Source organism: Trichechus manatus, unplaced genomic scaffold (assembly GCF_000243295.1).
Source record: "Trichechus manatus latirostris isolate Lorelei unplaced genomic scaffold, TriManLat1.0 scaffold00024, whole genome shotgun sequence".
Taxonomy (NCBI): domain Eukaryota; kingdom Metazoa; phylum Chordata; class Mammalia; order Sirenia; family Trichechidae; genus Trichechus; species Trichechus manatus.
The window spans coordinates 9,834,471-9,854,307 of record NW_004443960.1 but is presented as its reverse complement, the minus strand read 5'-3'; the positions used below and the strand labels follow the sequence as shown (position 1 = coordinate 9,854,307).

Here is a 19,837-nt window from a genome sequence, read left to right as displayed (position 1 = left end):
GGATGTAGAACAAAATTCTAACTCACACAAAAAAGGCCAGATTTACTGGCCTAAAGGAGACTGAAGAAACCCCAAGAATATGGCCCCCAGACACCCTTTTAGCTCAGTAGTGAAGTCATTTCCGAGGTTCACCGTTCAGCCGGGGAGTGGACAGCCCCATAAAACCAAATGGGACTGATAAGGCACAGCAGTCCAGGGACAAGGGCCAGAAAGCAGAAGGGGACAGGAAAGCTGGTGATAGAGAACCGAAGGTTAAGTAAGGATAGTGTTGATGTGTTGTGAGGTTGTTACTAACTGTTAAATGTGTACTAACTGTTAAATGAGAAATTGTTTTGTTCTGTAAACCTTCACCTAAAGTGAGAACAGCAGCACAACTGGAAGAGTGTAGTTGATGTCACTGAACTGTGCATGTAGATATTTTTCAAATGGTGTATCTTTGGCTATGTATATTTTCACCCAAAAAAAATAAAGGTTGAGAAGGGAGAGGGTTGACAATGTTGTGGGGTTGTTAACCAATGTCATAAAACAATATGTGTACTACTGTTTCATGAGAAACTATTTGTTCTGTAAAACTTCACCTGGAGTACAATTAAAAAAAAAAGGAAATAATTTAACTGCATATATAAGAAGACACGTATACACAAGAATCATCTGGGGATCTTGTTAAAATGTAGATTCTGATTCAGTATATCTGAGATGGAAATGCAAATTCTCAGCAGGGCTTTGAAACCAAATGAACTAGTTTGAAGCCCTGGTTTTTATATATACTATATACAACAAGGTCAGCAGTTCAAATCTACCAGGCACTCCTTGGAAACCCTATGGGGCAGTTCTACTCTGTCCTGTAGGGTTGCTATGAGTTGGAATTGACTCGACGGCAATGGGTTGTTGTTGTTGTATATATATAAAAAAAAAGTTGCCTTCAAGTCAACCAATGCGCCACCAAGGCTCCATATACCATATAGAAACAGAAATATTTACCCATATGTTTATAGTTTTTGACATTCTTCATTACTGTGCATAAATCCAAATTTCCATCTGGTATTATTTTTCCTTCTACCTGAAAAACTCCCTTTAACTTTTTTTTTGTTTCCCCCTACACTTTTGAAATGTATTTTTTATAAATATCTCTCCATTGTCTTCTAGTTTGCATAGTTTACAGCAAGAAGTCTGCTGCCATTCTTGTTCGTAATGTTTTCATCATTGACTTTCAGCAATTTGTTTATGATGGGACTTTGTGTGGTTTTGTTTCTTCTGCTTGCGATCTGTTCATCTTTTTTACACTTACAGGTTTACAGTTTTCATCGTTTTTAAAATTTTAGACATTTTATCTTCAAATATTTTTTCAGTCCTGTTCCCTATGAGACTCCAGTTATAGACATACTAGACTGCTTGACATTTTACAGAGGTCTCTAATGCCATTCATTTTCTTTTTCTACTTTTTCTCTCTCTGCTTCATTTTGAAAAGTTTCCACTGCTATTTCACTGATTTTTTTTTTAAATGAATAATTATCTACTCTGTTGTTAATCCTGTCCACTGTACTTTCCACTTCGGTTATTGTCTTTTTCATCTCTAGAAGTTCCATTTGGATTTTTTTATATCTTCCATTTCTCTCCTCATTACAGTCACAATTTTTGCTAGTTTGAAGAAAATGGAGGCAAGATGAAGAGAATTAAACAGAAGGAACATTCATCAAAAATTAGAAATCAAGGTCAGTTCATATAAACACACCATTAGGGAAGCAGAAAGACTATTAATAGAGTTGGAAAATATCGTTGCAGTGAATATATATTATCCGACAAGGAATCTGCATCGAAAATATTTAAAGAATCCTTATGTATCAATTAGAAAAGAGGCAACTCAAAAAGAAAATAAGCAAAAGTCTTAAACAGCCTTCATTAAAAAAAGATATCCAAACGGTTAACAAACATATGAAAATGAGCTTAACTTCATTATTAGAAGAAAATACAAATTAATACCACAATGTGATACAACTATAAATACAATCTGAAAACTGAGAAAGGCAGATAATACCAAGTGTTTGCAAGGATGTGGAGAAATTGAAAAATCTCATGCACCCCTAGTGGGAGTATAACCTGGTACAACTTCTTTGGTAAAATGTTTGGCAGTATCAATTAAGGGTGAAAATACACATACTCTACAACCTAGCAATTTCATTTTCAGGCATATGTCCAACAGAAATATATATGTACATTCACCAAGACATGTAAAAGACTGTGTAGCACTAGTCATAATTTCTTCAATCTGAAAACAATCCAAATGCCCATCAGCAGTTGTGAAAGGATAAATTGTGGTATATTCATACAATGGAATATTATATAGCAGTAAGAATGAGCAAACTATTGCTGAACAACCGCGTGGATGAATCTCATGACACATAATATTAGGCAAAAGAAGCATAACTCAAAAGAGGTCACAGAATATGATTTCATTATACAAAGGTGAAAAGCAAGCAAAAACAATCTATGGTGTCAGAAGTTACTCAGGTAGGTGTGGCAAAGCTGGAATTGATGACTGGGAGTGAGGAATTGGTGGATGCTATTGGTGTTGCTTCTTGCTCTGGGTGATATTTATGTAATGTGTTCATTTTGTGAAAATTCATCAAGCTATACACTTATTTATTTTTGCAGTTTTCAGTAGGTATTATTTGTCAATTAATTTTACTTTAAAAATTGTGTGTGTGTGTATGTGTGTGTGTGTGCAGACATTCATGCTTATCCTGAGAAATCCATCTATAAATCTGCAAACTAAGTGGTCTAACTGGAATTCCACTAGCATCCAAGGATAAATAACTTTCATGAAACTGTTCTACTGACTGCTGCCAATGACAGCTTTTTTATTATAATCCTTATCAGGGAAAAAAACTGAGGATACCGACCGTTTTCATGGTAATCTTCATGTGCCTAACATATGTTTTCTATTTGCATTTTACCTTGGAGAAAAACGTCTGGGTCTAAAATAAGCAGTTAAATTCTTCCAGCTAATATTATAAGGTAGTAGTTACGAACATGGGTGCTGGAGACAGAATGTTGGGTCTAAATCCTGGTTCTGCCATTTACTAGCTGAGTGTTTTAGGGTAAGAAACTCTGTCTTGGTTTCTGAGGTATAAAAGAGGGATAAATTTATTACTAAGATTAAATTAATTTTAACAAAGCACAAGTAGAAAGGAGCACATGCAAAAGAGTAGAAAATTTCTTAAAATATTGCAGCTGATAACTGCTTTTCCCTCCTTTGTAAATATTTCTTCACATGAAATTGAACGCAAGACTTATTTTTTGGCATTATCAATACTTTGTTCAATCAGCACTGGTGATGTCATCTGTTCTTGGGTGTCTTAGACCTTGATGTTTACTTTTTTTTTTAATCTTTGAAAATTATTGCAAATAAAGGGATTTTCTTCTTATTTATACAAGTTTCTTCTTCATCAAATATGTGTTCTGCTCCATAAGTCTTCCCCTCTATGATCTTCTTCAGCTCAGCTGTTCCTGCCTTGCCCATTTTCTTCACATTCTAAAATGAAAAACGCTTCAACTTCTAAATCCAACCTATTCTACTGACACAGGAAGTTAGTAGTGGTACTAATTTCTTCAATACCTGGAGCATCAGAAAAAACAACTATAAAACCTGCTGACTTCTTCTAGAGTTATAATTATAGAAAAAGCTACACATTTCTTTTTTCCTTCTTTGCAAAGGATTTACTTCTTAAATTAAAAAAAATTTTAAATAAGTTATACATACAGAAATGTACATAAATTGATATGTATAATAGCTATTACGGGGTCATCCATGAGCAATTTGAAAAGCTATTAAAATGATTTTTTAAGTAAATAAAAGAAAAAAAACATGTTTGAAAACATAAGAAAGCTGTAGTGGCAACCAGAACCTGATGGACCAAGATCCCAGATGGGAGGAGAGTATAGAAAAGTGAGCTAGACACTGGCCAAAAGCATTCCCCTCAAGGTATTTGCCAACTAAGCCAAGCGAAAAATAAGAAGCCAAACATAAAGTAGCTAAAAGCATAGTAGATTAGTATTGGGAGACAAAATTGGAATACAACATCAGAAAAACAGGAAGAGCCATATGAAACACCACAAGATTTCAGGCGAGACCCTTGAAGGACTGGTGGTAAATCAGAAGAGAATGAGTCTCACAAAGCCTGAAAATCAGCCTCAAGCCCACTCAATTCATGACTGGATTGAAATGCAGTATTATTTATCTATTGCTAACAAATTTATCCGGAGCCCTAGTGGAGCAGTGGTTAAGCATTTGGCTGCTAACCAAAATGTTGGCGGTTCAAATCCAACAGCCGCTCCGCGGGAAAAAGATGTGATAGTCTGCTTCCATAAAGACTTTTACAGCCTGGGAAACCCTATGTGGCAGTTCTATCCTATCCTATAGGAATCAAATCAACAGCAGTGGGTTTTGGTTTATGTAACAATTTACCCCAAAACATAATGGCTTAAAAAAATACATTTATTATCTCCAAGTTTCTGGGAAGTCAAGAAGTAGGAAGCAGTGTAGTTTGAGGGTTCTGCTGCAGGGTCTCTCATATGGGAGAGCTCCTTCTGAAATGGCATACTCACATAGCTGTTTGCAGGACACCTTACACCAAGTGGGACTCTCTTCTTAGGTTGCTTGAGTGTCCTTCTGACATCAGTTAACTTGTCTCAGAATGAGCAATCCAAGAGAGAGCAGAGGAAGCTATAATATCTTTTATGACCTAATGACATACTGTCACTTCTGCTGTATTCTATTTATCAGAAGTGAGTTTATTAAGTATATTCCAAGATGGAAATCAGGTTCCACTTTTAAAGTATGGTGTATCAACTAATTTGTGAACCTATTTTAAAATCACAACACAAACTACCAGGTCCCTCTGCTGCCTGCCAGAGAACAGAGTGAATCCACTATGAAGGAAGATAACATCATTCAAAGCCCCTAAAATTTTCATTACACAGTGTCTAGCATTCAAACAAAAAATTAGCAGGCATACTAAGAGACAGGCCAAAGACGAGAAGCAGCAAATAGAAACAGAGCTCAAAGTGACCAAGATACTAGAGTTATTAGAAATGGACTTTAAAAGTGATTGACATATTCAACACATGAAAGACAAGATGAAGAATTTCACCAGAGAGTTTGAATCTATAGAAAAGAATCAAATGGAAATGGGAGAACTGTACGATATGCAAACTGAAATTAAAGATTCAATAAACGGGTTTAACAGCAAGTTGGATCCAACTGAAAACCAAAAACTAAACTGACTGCCATTGAGTCAATTCTGACTCATAGTGACTCTACAGGATAGAGCAGAACTGGCCCATAGGGCTTCTAAGGCTGTAAATCTTTACAGAAGCAGGCTGTTACATCTTTCTCCTAAGAGCAGCAGGTGGGTTGGAATCGACAACCTTTTGGTTAGCAGCCAAGCACTTAACCACTGCGCCACCAGGGCTCCTGGATCCAACTGAAGGCAGGATTCAACTGAAGACAGGATTGATGAGCTGGAAAATAGGTTAGTAGAAAATATCCAGACCAAGTATGGACAGCAAAAAAGATAGGCTATACAAAAAAACATACAATTGGCATACCATAAGGGGAGAAGAGATAGAATGGTGCAGAAGCAGTATCTGAAGAGATAAATGGCCAAGAAGTTTCCATACCTGATGAAAGACATCAAGGCCCAAATTCAAGAAGGGCTATGAGCCCCAGTCAAGATTAAAAGAACAACAACAACAACAACAACAAAAAAACTCAAGAAACAACCCCCCACCACCATGCACACCTCGTATCTTACGGCTTCTTGATGAAAAATTTAAAATAAGTAGAATATCTTAAAAGCAGCTAGAGTAACACAGACGCTATCTTCAAAGAAGCAACAATAAAACTGATGTCTGACGTTTCTACAGAAATTAAAGAAGGCAGAAGACGCTGCAACAACATATTGAAAGTGCTGAAAAAATATAACTGCCAAACTACAATTCCATACCCAGCAAAACTGTCCTTCAAAATAAAGTTATTTCCAGACAAATAAAAAAAGACAGGATTTGTCCTGAGCAGATCTAAAACAAGAAACAATAAATGAGCTCTACAGAGAGAAGGAAAATAATGCCAGATGAAAAAATGGAAATACAGGAAGAAATGAAGAGCAACAAAAAGGTTAAATGTGCAGATAATTTTAAATTAATGACTGCACAAAATAGTGATAATACAGTCTTGTTGGTATTAAAATAATATAAAATTAAAATGCATGTAAACACAAAAGATGGGGAGCAATAAATGGAGTTTAAGTGTTCTAAGGTCAAGCACCGTCTGCAAAATGGTAAAAGTAGTAATTCATAGTAGACTCTAATGAGTCAAGAATCCATACTGATAAGAGGGCAGTCTTTTACTACGTCTTCTCTCTGGGCTGTCTAAGCAGAGGCCTTGGGCTCAGAACATTTTCTATAAGGATGGTTGGGAATTGGCTGTCTCTCTCTCTCTCTCCCCCCGCCAACCCCTTCTCCTTATCAGAGAAGCCCTTTTTTCTGTTCTGGGCACACAATAACTCTTTTTTCCTCTTGCTCATATGTGGGCACCATACGGCACCTGGGTAATCCCACTTTTATATTTGTTTCCAGCAGGAAGAGAACGGGGTCTTTTCTTTCACAACACAAAAGGGGTGTGGGTAAAATATCTGCCCTGTACTAGCCACAAGAGGAGACTTGCTGGCCATGAGAGACAGATGCCCACAATTAAAACTAATCCCATTGTTTTTATTTTATGTAAATAGAATGTTGCCCCCTACTGTGTTACAGCATGTGATTTGTGACTTTGGTTAGTGACCTCAAACCTTAATATGACACATATCACGCATAACATTTAGAATAACTTCTAAAAGAACAATAAAAGATGTATAACTAACAAAGTTAACTGTTGTTGTCGTGTGCCATCGAGTCGATTCCAACTCATAGCGACCCTACAGGACAAAACAGAACTGCCCCATGGGGTTTCCAAGGAGCAGCTGGTGGATTAGAAATGCTGACCTTTTGGTCAGCAGCCTGAGCTCTTAATCACTCTATCACCATGGCTCCAACAGAGTAATTAGGGACAGAAAAGAAAAATAAAAGATTAAACCAACAAAAGTAAAATAGACAAACAGAGACAGGAAAAGGACCATAAAATAAGTGGAGCAAACAGAAAATAAGTAGTAACATAGTGTAGTTATGAACCCACATATATTGGTAAAAATACATTAAATATAAATAGTCTAAGTTTTCTAATTAAAAGATTTTCAAATTGAATTAAAATGCATGAACAGTTCAAAAATTAATTACAAAGCTAAAACCCATGTAGCTACACTCAGGTAAAAATATTTTAAATTATTAGCACTTCAGAAATCCATGTTCCTCTATCCTATATCATAATTCTCTACCATAAACAACATTTGAGGTATTAATTTCCTTGTTTTTCTCTTGAGATCTAGATTTAGATCCCGAAATGATATACTTTGTTTTTGGCTCTTTTGGAACTTCACTTGAATGCTTTTCAATTTCAATACTACTTTTGTGAGAGTAATTCATAGCTGCATGAGTGTAGTTCTTTTGTTTTTACTTAATGTACAGTATTCCACTGTATGGATTTACCACAACTTATTTTTCTTTTCAACTGTAGGTGGACATTTTTTTACTTCGAGTTTTTGGGTATTACGGAAAATGCTGCTAAAAAGAACTATACATATACCTTATTGCACATGTGTACATGTCTCTAGCAAGGGTATATATCAAAAAATGGGACTGCTGGATCAAAGGATATTGCCATCTTCAACACTTCTGGATAATGCCAAATTGTTTTCTAGAATGCTGTACCTATTTACTCACCCAACAGAAAAATATTAAATAAAAACTGTTCTCTTTATTTTAAAACGTCATCAATACCTGGTATTGTCAGATTTTTAAATGTTTTATTTTTCCTTACCTGATATGTAATGGTATTTCATTGTGGTTTTATCTGCATTTCCCTGATTACTAATGAAGATGAGCACCTTTTCATAGTTTATTGGCCATTTGGAATTCCTCTTTGTCAAGTGGATATAAAAGTCTTTTGCCCATTTTCCTTTTGTATTATCTGGCTTTTACTGTTGAAGTTCTTTATATACTTTCTGGGTACTAGTCCTCTACAGGTTATATGTGCTGCGAGTATCTTCTCTCACTCGATGGCCTGTCTTCTCACTATCTTTAAAGTGCCTTTTGAGAAAAGAAGTTTCTATTTTAAAGTGGTAAAAATGATCTATTTTTCTTATATGGCAAGGGCATTTTGTGTCTTAAGAAATCTTTCCCTATCTAAGTTCATGAAGACATTTTCCTATATTATCTTCTAAAAGCTTTATAACTTTTCTTTAGATATTCAGTTCCTTAATCCACATGAGATTGGTTTTCGTGTACAGTCTGACACGGGAGTCTAATTTCTTTCATATTTCCCCAACATGAATAGTGAATTAAGATAGCATCATTTATTAAAAGTCAATCACTTCCCAAATGATCTGCCACACAATCTCCATCACATATCACATGTACCTATGTACTTGGATTTGTTTCTGGACTCTCCGTCACACTGATCTATTTGTCCAGCATTTGCCAATATCATATTATCCTAATTACTGTAGCTTTGTAATGTCTTGACATCTGATGACAAATTCTTTCCATTTTGTTTCTCGAACTTCAAGGGTATCTTGGCTTCTTAACCCATTGTATTTACATATACATTTAAAAATCAAATCAGCTTGATAAATTCCATAAAATTACACACTAGGATAGTGACTGAAATTGTACTCAATATATACATTTGAACAGAAATGAAAACATTTTATAATACTTAACTGTCCAAATCATAAAAATAGTACCTCTCTCCACTGAAATAATTCTTCTTTAATATATCTCAATAAAGTTTTATAATTATCTTCAGTTACTACCTGTCTTGTTAAATATATACCTAGGTACTTCGTATGTGTGCATCTTTTTTCAAAATTTTAGTTCCTAATTGTTTATATCTGATATATACGAATACAACTGATTTCTATATATTTTAGTTCAAATCTCTTGCTAAACTCGTATGAACTTTAATAATTTATCTGTAGGTTCTTTTGGATTTCCTATATGCACACCCCAAACATATAAGAATTATAATACTGTTCTTTCTTTTCTAATTCTTTATATGTTATTTATTTTTCTTGCATTTTTTGCATGCTTATATTAGCTAAGACATCCAGTACAATGTTATATAAGGTGGTGACCGCAGGTATCCTTCTCCTATTTTGTATCTCAAGGGAACACTTTCAATATTCCACCATCAGGTTTGTTTTAGGTTTTTCGGAGATGTTCATTATCAGATTAAGGAAGTTACCTCCTATTCTGTGTTTGCCAGGCAGCTGTTTTTAATCATAAAACAGATTATTTTTATGCATTTAATTTGATCAAATATTGCACCTATCATGAGCTTATAATGATTTTTCTCTTGGCAAATTATATTAATTTTTCACTGTTAAATCAACCTTGCACTCTGGGGACAAACTCAACTTTTATAGCATGTTGTACTCGAGTCAGACTCAACGTGATGGTAACTTAACAATGACGAACTCAATTTACTAGTATCTTGTTTAGGATATCTACATCTATTTCATGGGTAAAAGTAGGCTGCAATTTGCCATTTTTGTAAAGTTTTTTAATCACTTTTTGTATCAGGGTTATGCTAGTCTCACAAAATGAACTGAAGAACTCTTTCGCACTCTCTGGAAAAGTCTCTTTAAAACTAGTGTTATTTCTTCCTTAAATATTTTATTAATATTCATCATTGAAGCCATCAGGGCCAAGTTACACTTTTTTAACACCTACTCTAACATTCATAGGCTGAGAGTGCTGCCTGTAAGTTTTACAAAATTACAGGTTCTTCCTCCAGTATAGATCATAAGAAGGATTTGTTCATATTATAGATATGTCGTTGTTGGTTACCGTCGATGTTGTTGTTGGTTACCATCGAGTCAATTCTGACTCATGGCGACCCCATATGTACAGAATAGAACTGCTCGACTGGGCTTTCAAGACTGTGACTTTTTTGGAAGCAGACAGCCAGGCTTGTCTCCTGAGCAGCCTCTGGGTGGGCTCAAACCATCAACCTTTCAGCTAGTAGTTCAGTGCTTAACTATTTGTGCCACCTGGGAATTCCTATCATAGACAAAAAAAACAACACTGCTGGTGAGTCCATTCCGACTGACAGCGACCCTACAGGACAGAGCAGAACTGCCCCATAGAGTTTCCAAGGAGTAGCTGGTAGATTCAAACCGCCAATCTTTCCATTAGCAGCCAAGCTCTTCATCAGTGCACCACCAGGGCTCCATCACAGACAGAGCCACTACTAAATTTGATATGTTAGTCTAGAAAGTTCTATCTTAATCCTGTCTTAACTTTTTCACTTCCATCACTAGCATTTTCCCTTTCTGTTATTTCACAAATTTCAGCATATACATGAACAAGAGGTTTAACAACAAAGACTTACTGAAATATGACTTGCCATCTCCACCAACTAAATGCTTTCTTCACAGCAGCTTCCTGGCTCAAAACTAAAATGCAGCCCTCAGTATCATGGAACATTAGGGCTTCTCTCAAAGAGTCAAAACTGCATGTTAAATCCCCAAATACCAAGAATCTGCTATAAGCAGTATAGATCTGTTGATGTCTCGCCCTCAGTTTACAGCATCCTTGAGTGTGCATAGCTATTTAGGGGGGAGGGTGTTCTTATGGAAACAATGGCCATCTTTTAATTCACTTATTTATAATATTTTTCTCTTTTTAAATATTGAAGTATAACTGAACATACTAAAGTAAAACTATAGGGCACTTTAAGGAGTGACTGTTAAGTATAAAATAATCAACATTATGAAGCTTTAAAATTGTAGAAAATCACCAGTGAAAAGAATACATTAAAATGTACCCCCTTGAGACATCTAGGTCAATTGGCATAACAAAGTTTTTTAAGAAAATGTTCTGCATCCCACTTTGGTGAGTGGCGTCTTGGGTCTTAAGAGCTAGCGAGTGGCCATCTAAGATTGCATCGATTGGTCCCAACCTACCTGGAGTAAAGGAGAATGAAGAACACCATGGATACAAGGAAAGTATTAGCCCAAGAGACAGAAAGGGCCACATAAACCAAAGACTTCATCAGCCTGAGTCCAGAAGAACCAGATGGTGCCTGGCTACAATGACCACCCTGACAGGGAACACAACAGAGTCCCTGACGGAGCAGGAGGAAAGTGAGGGGCAGAACTCAAATTCTAGTAAAAAGACCACACTTAATGGATTGATTGAGACAGGAGAGACCCGGACTCTCTGTTAGCCCAAGACTAAAACCATTCCTGAGGCCAACTCTTCAGACAAAGACTAGACTGGACCATGGGACATAAAATGATACTCGTGGGAGTTTGCTTCTTAGCTCAAGTAGATACATGAGACTACATGGGCAGCTCCTGTCCAGAGGTGAGATGAGAAGGCAGAGAGGGCCAGGAGCTGGTTGAATGGACACAGGAAATCCAGGGTGGAAAGAAAGAGTGTGCTGTCACGGTACAGGGAGAGAAACTAGGGTCACAAAACAATGTATGTATAAATTTCTGTATGAGAGACTAACTTGAATTGTAAATATTCGCTTAAAGCACAATAAGAAAAATTAAATTAAATTAAAACCAAACAGTAGAAAAAAGTAATAATAATAGAACATGGAATGTATGAAGTATGAACCAGGAAAACTGTAAATGGTCGAAAATGGAAAAAAAAAAATGTGCCCCCTTGAACACCAATCTAATACAGACTAACCGATCATGTTTCTTTGTTAAACTGAAGGACTTCCCTACCAGCCCCAAATCTTTTAGATCAGAAATGAGACTGGATGTCTCAGCTGCTCTGTGACTCAATCTTCATTCTAATTTAAAGTTATCATACTACTTTAGACGAAGAAGCAATTTTAAGGACTTCTTTCCTAGTTTTACCTACTTTCCTGTGTAAAATTTTTTTCACCAGTGTTTCATAGGGCCTTGATCTTTCCATGAATAAAACTGAACATCTACTGAAATTTCATTACTCCAGTCACTATATCGAAGATGGAAAGCAATGCAACAAAAAACTTGGTCACTACTGTATCTTTACTCAAATAATGCATGCCTTCTACATTTCTTTGCCAACCATACGCTCCCCACTTGAGGTATGCCAATTTTTTTAACACATTGCTTTAAAAAAATTAGCATACCACGCTTATGAAAATACCTTGCAGAGGGTGGGCACAGTTGGCAAACAAACGTAGAAGGTGTGTGTTATTTGTGTAAAAATATGGTAATTCAAATTTTTAGTACTGTTAAAACAACGACAAGAGATTTGGAAAAGCAATTCCATTCTTTCATAATAGCTAAAAGCAGTGTTCATGTGAATATAAAGCTTTAAGATACTCTATGCTTAACTGAGAAAAGAGTATGTTTATAAGCATATAAAAAAACCCATTGCCACTGAGTCAATTCCGACTCATAATGACCCTACAGGATACAGCAGAACTGCCCCATAGGGTTTCCAAGGAGCAGCTGGTGGATTTGAACTGCCGACCTTTCGGTTAGCAGCTGAGCTCTTAACCACTGTGCCACTAGGGCTCCTTATGAGCATATATTTAGTTTTTTTTAAAATATAATTTTGTAGAAACACTTACCTTTCAGAAACTAACTCAACACGATCCAATGATAAATTAACCTTTTCATTTCCTTTTTCTGAAGGCTTGGAATGTTCATAGTTGGCAGAAGTCACTCTTTTATCTGGACTGTTAACTGACTCTTGATTCTTATCCAAATTCAAGGTTTCAGAATTTGCAGCCTGTTAAATGGGTGAGGAAAAAGCGGTTAAAGAAAAGGCTACCAACTGTGTTCTCTCACATGAAATTAATAATAGGCAAACTTTCTTCGCATTGAAAATATTTTTCCATATACACTGCAAAATATACCTTATATTATACGTATTTTAATGGCTGATGACCATGATCATAGTCTGTATACCAAAATTAATTTAAAATAACGCAACTTCAAAGAAATAAAAATATGGTGGTAAAAATCAACTTCCAAGGTTGGCTGGAAAGAAGAAAAAACAAACATCTATTAACTATTAATAGGTTAAGGAACCCTGGTGGCGAAATGGTTAAGTGCTTGGCTGCTAACCAACAGGAAAAGGCTAGCAGTTTGAACCCACCCAGCCACTCAATGGCAAAAAGACTTGGCGATCTGCTTCCATAAAGATTACAGCCTAGAAAACTCTCTGGGGCAGTTCAACTCTGTCACTTCGGGTCGTTATGAATCAAAAATCGACTCCACAGAGCCTAACATCAACAGTATTAATAGGTATATTTATAGATACTAATGACTACTTGAAGCCCTGGTGGCACAGTGGTTAAGTGCTCAGCTGCTAACCAAGAAGTAGACAATTCGAACTCACCAGCCAATCCATGGGAAAAAGATGTGGCAGTCAGCTTCCATGAAGATTGACAGCCTTGGAAACCCTATGCTGCAGTTCTACTCTGTCCTACTGGGTCCCTGTGAGTCTGAACTGACTTGACGGCAAAGGGTTTGGTTTTTGGGTTTAATGACTACTTACCTTGATAAAAGCGAGTCCTCAGACAACACTTTCATACTATTAGACTAATAAGCTAATAAACACTAGTCTTTAACAAAAACAAAAACAAAAACAACTTTTTACTTTTGTTATAAAGTTGATTCTCATTTGAATAGTTGTGTTCTATAAAGTCACTACGCGCACTGTTAGCAGATAGTGAGTCATTGCTCCAGGGAAAATACACGTTTCGTTTACTAAAAATCTCTGTTCACAACATTTCATCGCTGATCAATACGTAACCTTGTTGTGTGTGCTTTTGTGTTTAAAGACAACTTATTTAATATGTATTATCGATTCACTCCACCACTCATCTGTCAGTTTGTTGTACTGTGGTGGCTTGCACATTGCTGTGACACTGGAAGCTATGCCACCAATACTTCAAATACCAGCAGGGTCACCCATGGTGGCAGGTTTCAGCGGAGCTTCCAGACTAAGACAGACTAGGAAGAAGGGCCTGGCCATCTACTTCTCAAAAAATTGGCCAGTGAAAACTTTATTAATAACAACAGAACACTGTCTGACATAGTCCTGGAAGATGAGCCCCTCAGGTTGGAAAACACTCAAAATATGACTAACAAAGAGCTGCCTCCTCAAAGAAGAGTCAACCTTAATGACAGGGATGGAGTAAAGTTCTCAGGACCTTCATCTGCTGATGTGGCATGACACAAAATGAGACGAAACAGCTGCAAACATCCATTAAAAATTGAAACGTGGAATGTATGAAGTATGAATCTAGGAAAATTGGAAGTTGTCAAAAATGAAATGGAACATTTGAAGATAGATATCCTAGACACTAGTGAGCTGAAATAGACTGGTATTGGCCATTTTAAACCAGACAATCATATGGTCTGCTGTGTCAGGAATGACAAACTGAAGAAGAATGGCATCACATTCACTGTAAAAAAGAACATTTCAAGATCTATCCTGAAGTCCACCACTGTCAGTGACAGGATAATATCCATACGCCTACAAGGAAGACCAGTTAATACAACTATTATTTCAATTTACGCACCAACTACTAAGGCCACAGATGAAGAAACTGAAGATTTTTACCAACTTCTGTAAGCTGAAATTGATCAAACATGCAATCAAGATGCCTTGATAATTGCTGGTGAATGGAATGCAAAAGTTAGAAATGAAGAAGGATCAGTAGCTGGAAATCATTGTCTTGATGATAAAGGATGCTGGAGACTGCATGACAGAATTTTGCAAGCATGATGACCTAACCATAGGAAATATCTTTTTTCAACAACATAAACGGGGACTATATGTGTGGATCTTACCAAATAAAAACACAAGAATCAAATCAACTATATCTGTGGAAAGACACAATGAGAAGCTCAATATCATCAGTTAGAACAAGGCCATAAGCCGACTGTGGAAGACCAACAATCACTCATATACAAGTTCAAACTGAAGCTGAAGAAAATTAAAACAAGTTCACAAGACCCAAAGTATGACCTTCAGTATACCCTACCTGAATTTAGAGACCATCTCAAGAACAACTTTGACACATCGTACACTAATAACTGAAGACCACACCAGTTGCTGAATGATATCAAGGACATCATACATGAAGAAAGCAAAGGTCATTAAAAAGACAGGAAAGAAAGAAAAGATCAAATGGATGTCAGAAAAGACTCTGAAACTTGCTCTTGAACATACAGTAGCTAAACTGAATAAAAGAAATAATGAAGTAAAAGAGCTGAACAGAAGATTAAAAAGGTGGCTCAAGAAGACAAAGTCTTATAATGAACTGTACAGAAACCTGGAGTTAGAAAACCAAAAAGGAAGAACACGTTCAGCATTTCTCAAGCTGAAAGCACTGAAGAAATTTTTCAAACCTCGAGTTACAATATTGAAGGATTCTATGGGCAAAATGGAAATCCTGCTGGCACAGTGGTTAAGAGCTAGGCTGCTAACCAAAAGGTCAGCAGTTCAAATCCACCAGGCACTCCCTGGAAACTCTATGGGGCAGTTCTACTCTATCCTATACGGTCACTATGAGTCAGAATCGACTCGACAGCAGTGGGTTTGGTTTTTTGGTTTGGTATGGGCAAAATATTGAAGGAGGCAGGAAGCATTTAAAACAAGATGGAAAGAATACACAGAATCACTGTATCAGAAAGAATTGGTCTAAGTTCAACCATTTCAGGAGGCAGCATATGATCCAGAGCCAACAGTACTGAAGGAAGAAATCCAAGCTGCACTGAAGGCATTGGTGAAAAACAAGGCTCTAAGAACTGACAAAATACTAATTGAGATGTTTCAACAAACAGATGCAGATAACATAGCAAAGAATGAGATTCCAGAACACTTAATTGTGCTTGTGAGGAACCTATACATAGACCAACAGGCAGTCATTTGAACAAAACAAGGGGATATTGTGTGGTTTAAAGTCAGGAAAGGTGTGTGTCTTGTTTGTATCCTTTCATCATACTTGTTCAATCTGTATGCTGAGCAAATAATCCGAAAAGCTGGACTATATGAAGAAGCAGGTGGCACCTGGATTGGAGGAAGACTCATCAACAACCTGTGTTATGCAGGTGACACAACTTTCCTTGCTGAAAGTGAAGAGGACTTGAAGCACTTTTTGATGAAGATCAAAGATTACATATAGCCCTCGGTATGGATTACACCTCAACATAAGAAAACGAAAATCCTCACAACTGGACCAATAAGCAACATCATGATAAATGGAAAAAATGTTGTGAACGATTTCATTTTACTTGGATCCATGATCAATGCTCATGGAAGTAGCAGTCAAGAAATCAAATAATGTATTGCATTGGGCAAATCTGCTTTAAAAGACCTCTTTAAAGTGTTAAAAAAGCAAAGATGTCATTTTGAGAACTAAGGTATGCTTGACCCACTCCATGGTGTTTTCAACCATCTCATACGCATGCGAAAGTTTAACAATGAACAAGGAAAACTGAACAAAAATTGATGCCTTTCATTTATGAAGTTGGTGAAGAATACTGAATATACCGTGGACTACCAGAAGAATGAACAAATCTGTCTTCAAAGAAGTACAACCAGAATGTTCCTTACAAGCGAGGAGGGGGAGACTTTGTTGCATGTAATTTGGACATGTTATCAGCAGGGACCAGTCCCTGGAGAAGGACATCATGCTTGGTAAAGCAGAGGGTCAGCAAAAAAGAGGAAGACCTGCAATGAGATGAACTGCACAGTGGCTGCAACAATGGGCTCAAACATAGCAATGATTGGGAGGATGGCACAGAACTGGACAGTATTTTGTTCTGTCGTACACAGGGTCACTATGAGTCAGAACTGACTTGATACCACCTAACAACAACAATATTGATTCACTAATATGGGACTCACCATCAACAGCACTATAACTCATGCCTGAATGAAACTGATCTAACACACATTTTCTCTGTAAGGTATGCCACATCCTTTTTGCCCTTAAGAATACTAGACAGCACTTTAGCACTATGCTTGGGGGCCATTTTAAAGAGCAAAATCACCAATAAAAAGCACAAAAATGAGAAAAAAATGGCACTAAATAGACCACGAAAAGGACACTTGTCTACAGTATGAGAGCTGAAACAAGAAGGCAGAGCATTGCCTTGTTTGACCTCAGCTGGCAACATGTGCTTCGGATGACTCAAACTTTCTGCCACTCTGTGCTTTGTGAAGAAAGCATAATTAAAAACAAAATCTCCTGCCAATCCAGACAAACCCTCCACAAAAGCAGAAGAGAAAGAAATCAGTTCTATTACTGAATAAGCTTTAAACCAGAACGTGATACACATCACAGGCAATCTATTAAAGAAACTGCAAAGACAGAAATGAATTTTATCGTTTTATACAGCTAAGCAGATGCAACCCATTTTCACATTTTCAAGATAAATGGTAACTAGTCCTCAAGTAAGAGAACTTGAAAGCACCCTTTGGCATACATAGTTCATCTTAAATTCCCCAATAGCCACTTGTGTTTGCTAATTGCCATTATTGAAAGAAAAAAATAAATCTCTCATATCTTTATGTCCAGAGGTAGGTTTGCAACTTGGGGCCAAGTGCTAGATGAAATTAGGCTCCCATCCTTCCAGGACATTGAGAGCTAGGTGTACTATCCTCTTGACTGATTACATTTCAAAGTGATGGCTTCCAGGTCCTTAAAGAAACATTCCTAGGTTGTAAAACTGGCAAGAGGCTTATTTATTTAGCCTTTAAAAAGATTTAAATACGTTTCAAAGAGGCAGAGAAAAAACTTACAAGTTTCCTAAAGAACATGTTCTAAGAAAAGGAGGAGGGCAGTCTCTTTCCTTTTTTTAATATGAAGAAATAAGCCTCTTTTTTTGTTTTTCTTTCTTACTTCTAATTTGTATTTGCCCTTACAGCACTCCCATGAATGACCACGAAAGCTCCACAAGTACTGACTTGGGGTTTACAAATAAATTTTAGTGAGTAGGCTGATTAGCAGATAAGAAATCTGTGAATAATGAAGACTGACTATACTTCTAACAGTAAGTGAAGACCAGAAATAAATCAGGTTTCTAACTTGCTCTTCCAGTTGGTGAGTTGCTTACAACTTGGAACTGAAACATTTAGAGCCTACGCTTTGGTTGAGAACTTGTAGCATTTTAAATATACACGTATATTAATTACTTCAAAAGGATGGCCTGATCATCCAACTCTCAAGCTTATCTAATGGACAGCATGAACAAAAATGCAGGTACCGAAAGGCAGAACTCTGAAATGTTATCAGAAAGCAAACAAACTTCATATGTAGAAGTAGGCTCAAACAACATTGGAAGGCAAAAATGATTTGGTATCCTTTCAGTTCCAGGACTAGGTATCATAGACTCACTTTTTCCTGTTCCTCCCCTCTAAGTACAACTAAATACTCTAGAAATAATTCAAAAGAATCAAGAAACAACTCTGAAAGGTGGACAAAAGGAAGACTGGCTAGGGACTTCAAGACTTGCAAAATAACACCACAGTGAGTCCCCTGAATTTTCTTTTTATTCCCCAAATATTCCAGACTGGATGTCAGAGAGGCCAGGAACCCATTCCCCACACCAAGCCTAGAGAAGTGGTAGCCCAATCCCAGGCAGCATCAGTGAGGCCTGGCCAGAGACCCATCCCCCACTCCACAAAGGCGTGGGGGGCGGGGCGTCTCTGCTGCAGCGGTAGTGTCAGCAGGACTTGGCAGGAAACCCATTCCCCACACGACATCTGGAGAATGGCTGGGCCTGATTCACTGCAGTGGTGGCCTAGTCCACTGCAGCAGCAGCGTCACTAGAGCCCAACTAGGGACCAGTCCTCCACTCCACACCCAGAACAGTGCAGGCCAACTCTGCCACAGTGTCAGTGGGGTCACTGTCCCACTCTTGGCGCAGCAGTGGGCCTCAACTACTGAGGCATCAGCAGCATCCCTGCCCCACACCTGGCGCAGTGACTTCCTGAATTCCCACCCAACAGCACGGAGCAGCCCAAGTAGTACCTGCAGGGATTGAGCAGGAGATGCAGCAGAGCCATAAAAATAGTCAACCACAAGGTCATCGAGGCGCCACAGACACATCCGAACTCCCAGGGGGACCAAATTACTGGGCTGAGGGCTGTGGGGACCATGGTCTCGGGGAACATCTACCTCATCCAGCATAACATAGTTTATAAAGAAAATGTTCTACATTCTACTTTGGTGAGTAGCATCTCGGGTCTTAAAAGCTTATGACCGGCTGTCTAAGATACTCCACTGGTCTTACTCTGCCTGGAGCAAGAAAGAATGAAGAAAACTAAAGACACAAGGGAAAGATTTGTCCAAAGGACTAATGGACCAAAACTACCACAGCCTCTACCTGATTGAGTCCAGTACAACCAGATGGTGCCCAGCTACCACCACCAGTGGAACTACAGTTCACAAAAGGAGGGCAGTACTTACGTACTAAAACAAGATAGGGTAGATGACTGCCTGCTGAAATACAACCACATGCCTAATCTCTTCCAACAGCCCTCTGTGTGACTGAATATTGTGGCCGTTTGATCCTCCCACCCACTAGCAACAGGCTGTCCAGACACACTCTCTCCAGAGCATGCTTTTCCAACAGTGAACCTCCTCATTTAAAGTCTTCTGCAATCTGGCTAGGGTGAAAATTTCCCTAATCACCAATCCTGGTTACTTTTT

The 19,837-nt window shown here is 37.6% G+C and overlaps 1 protein-coding gene across 2 annotated transcripts in view; it reads right to left on the bottom strand.

Annotated features, from left to right (window-relative positions):
• Positions 1 to 19,837, bottom strand: part of ATF7IP2 (activating transcription factor 7 interacting protein 2) — an 82,626-nt gene that overhangs the window by 20,659 nt on the left and 42,130 nt on the right. For both annotated transcript variants that reach the window (XM_023728462.1, XM_023728463.1), the window contains exon 6: positions 12,734 to 12,894. In XM_023728462.1, coding sequence (XP_023584230.1) covers positions 12,734 to 12,894 — 161 coding nt within the window. The remainder of the gene's footprint in view (positions 1 to 12,733; positions 12,895 to 19,837) is intronic.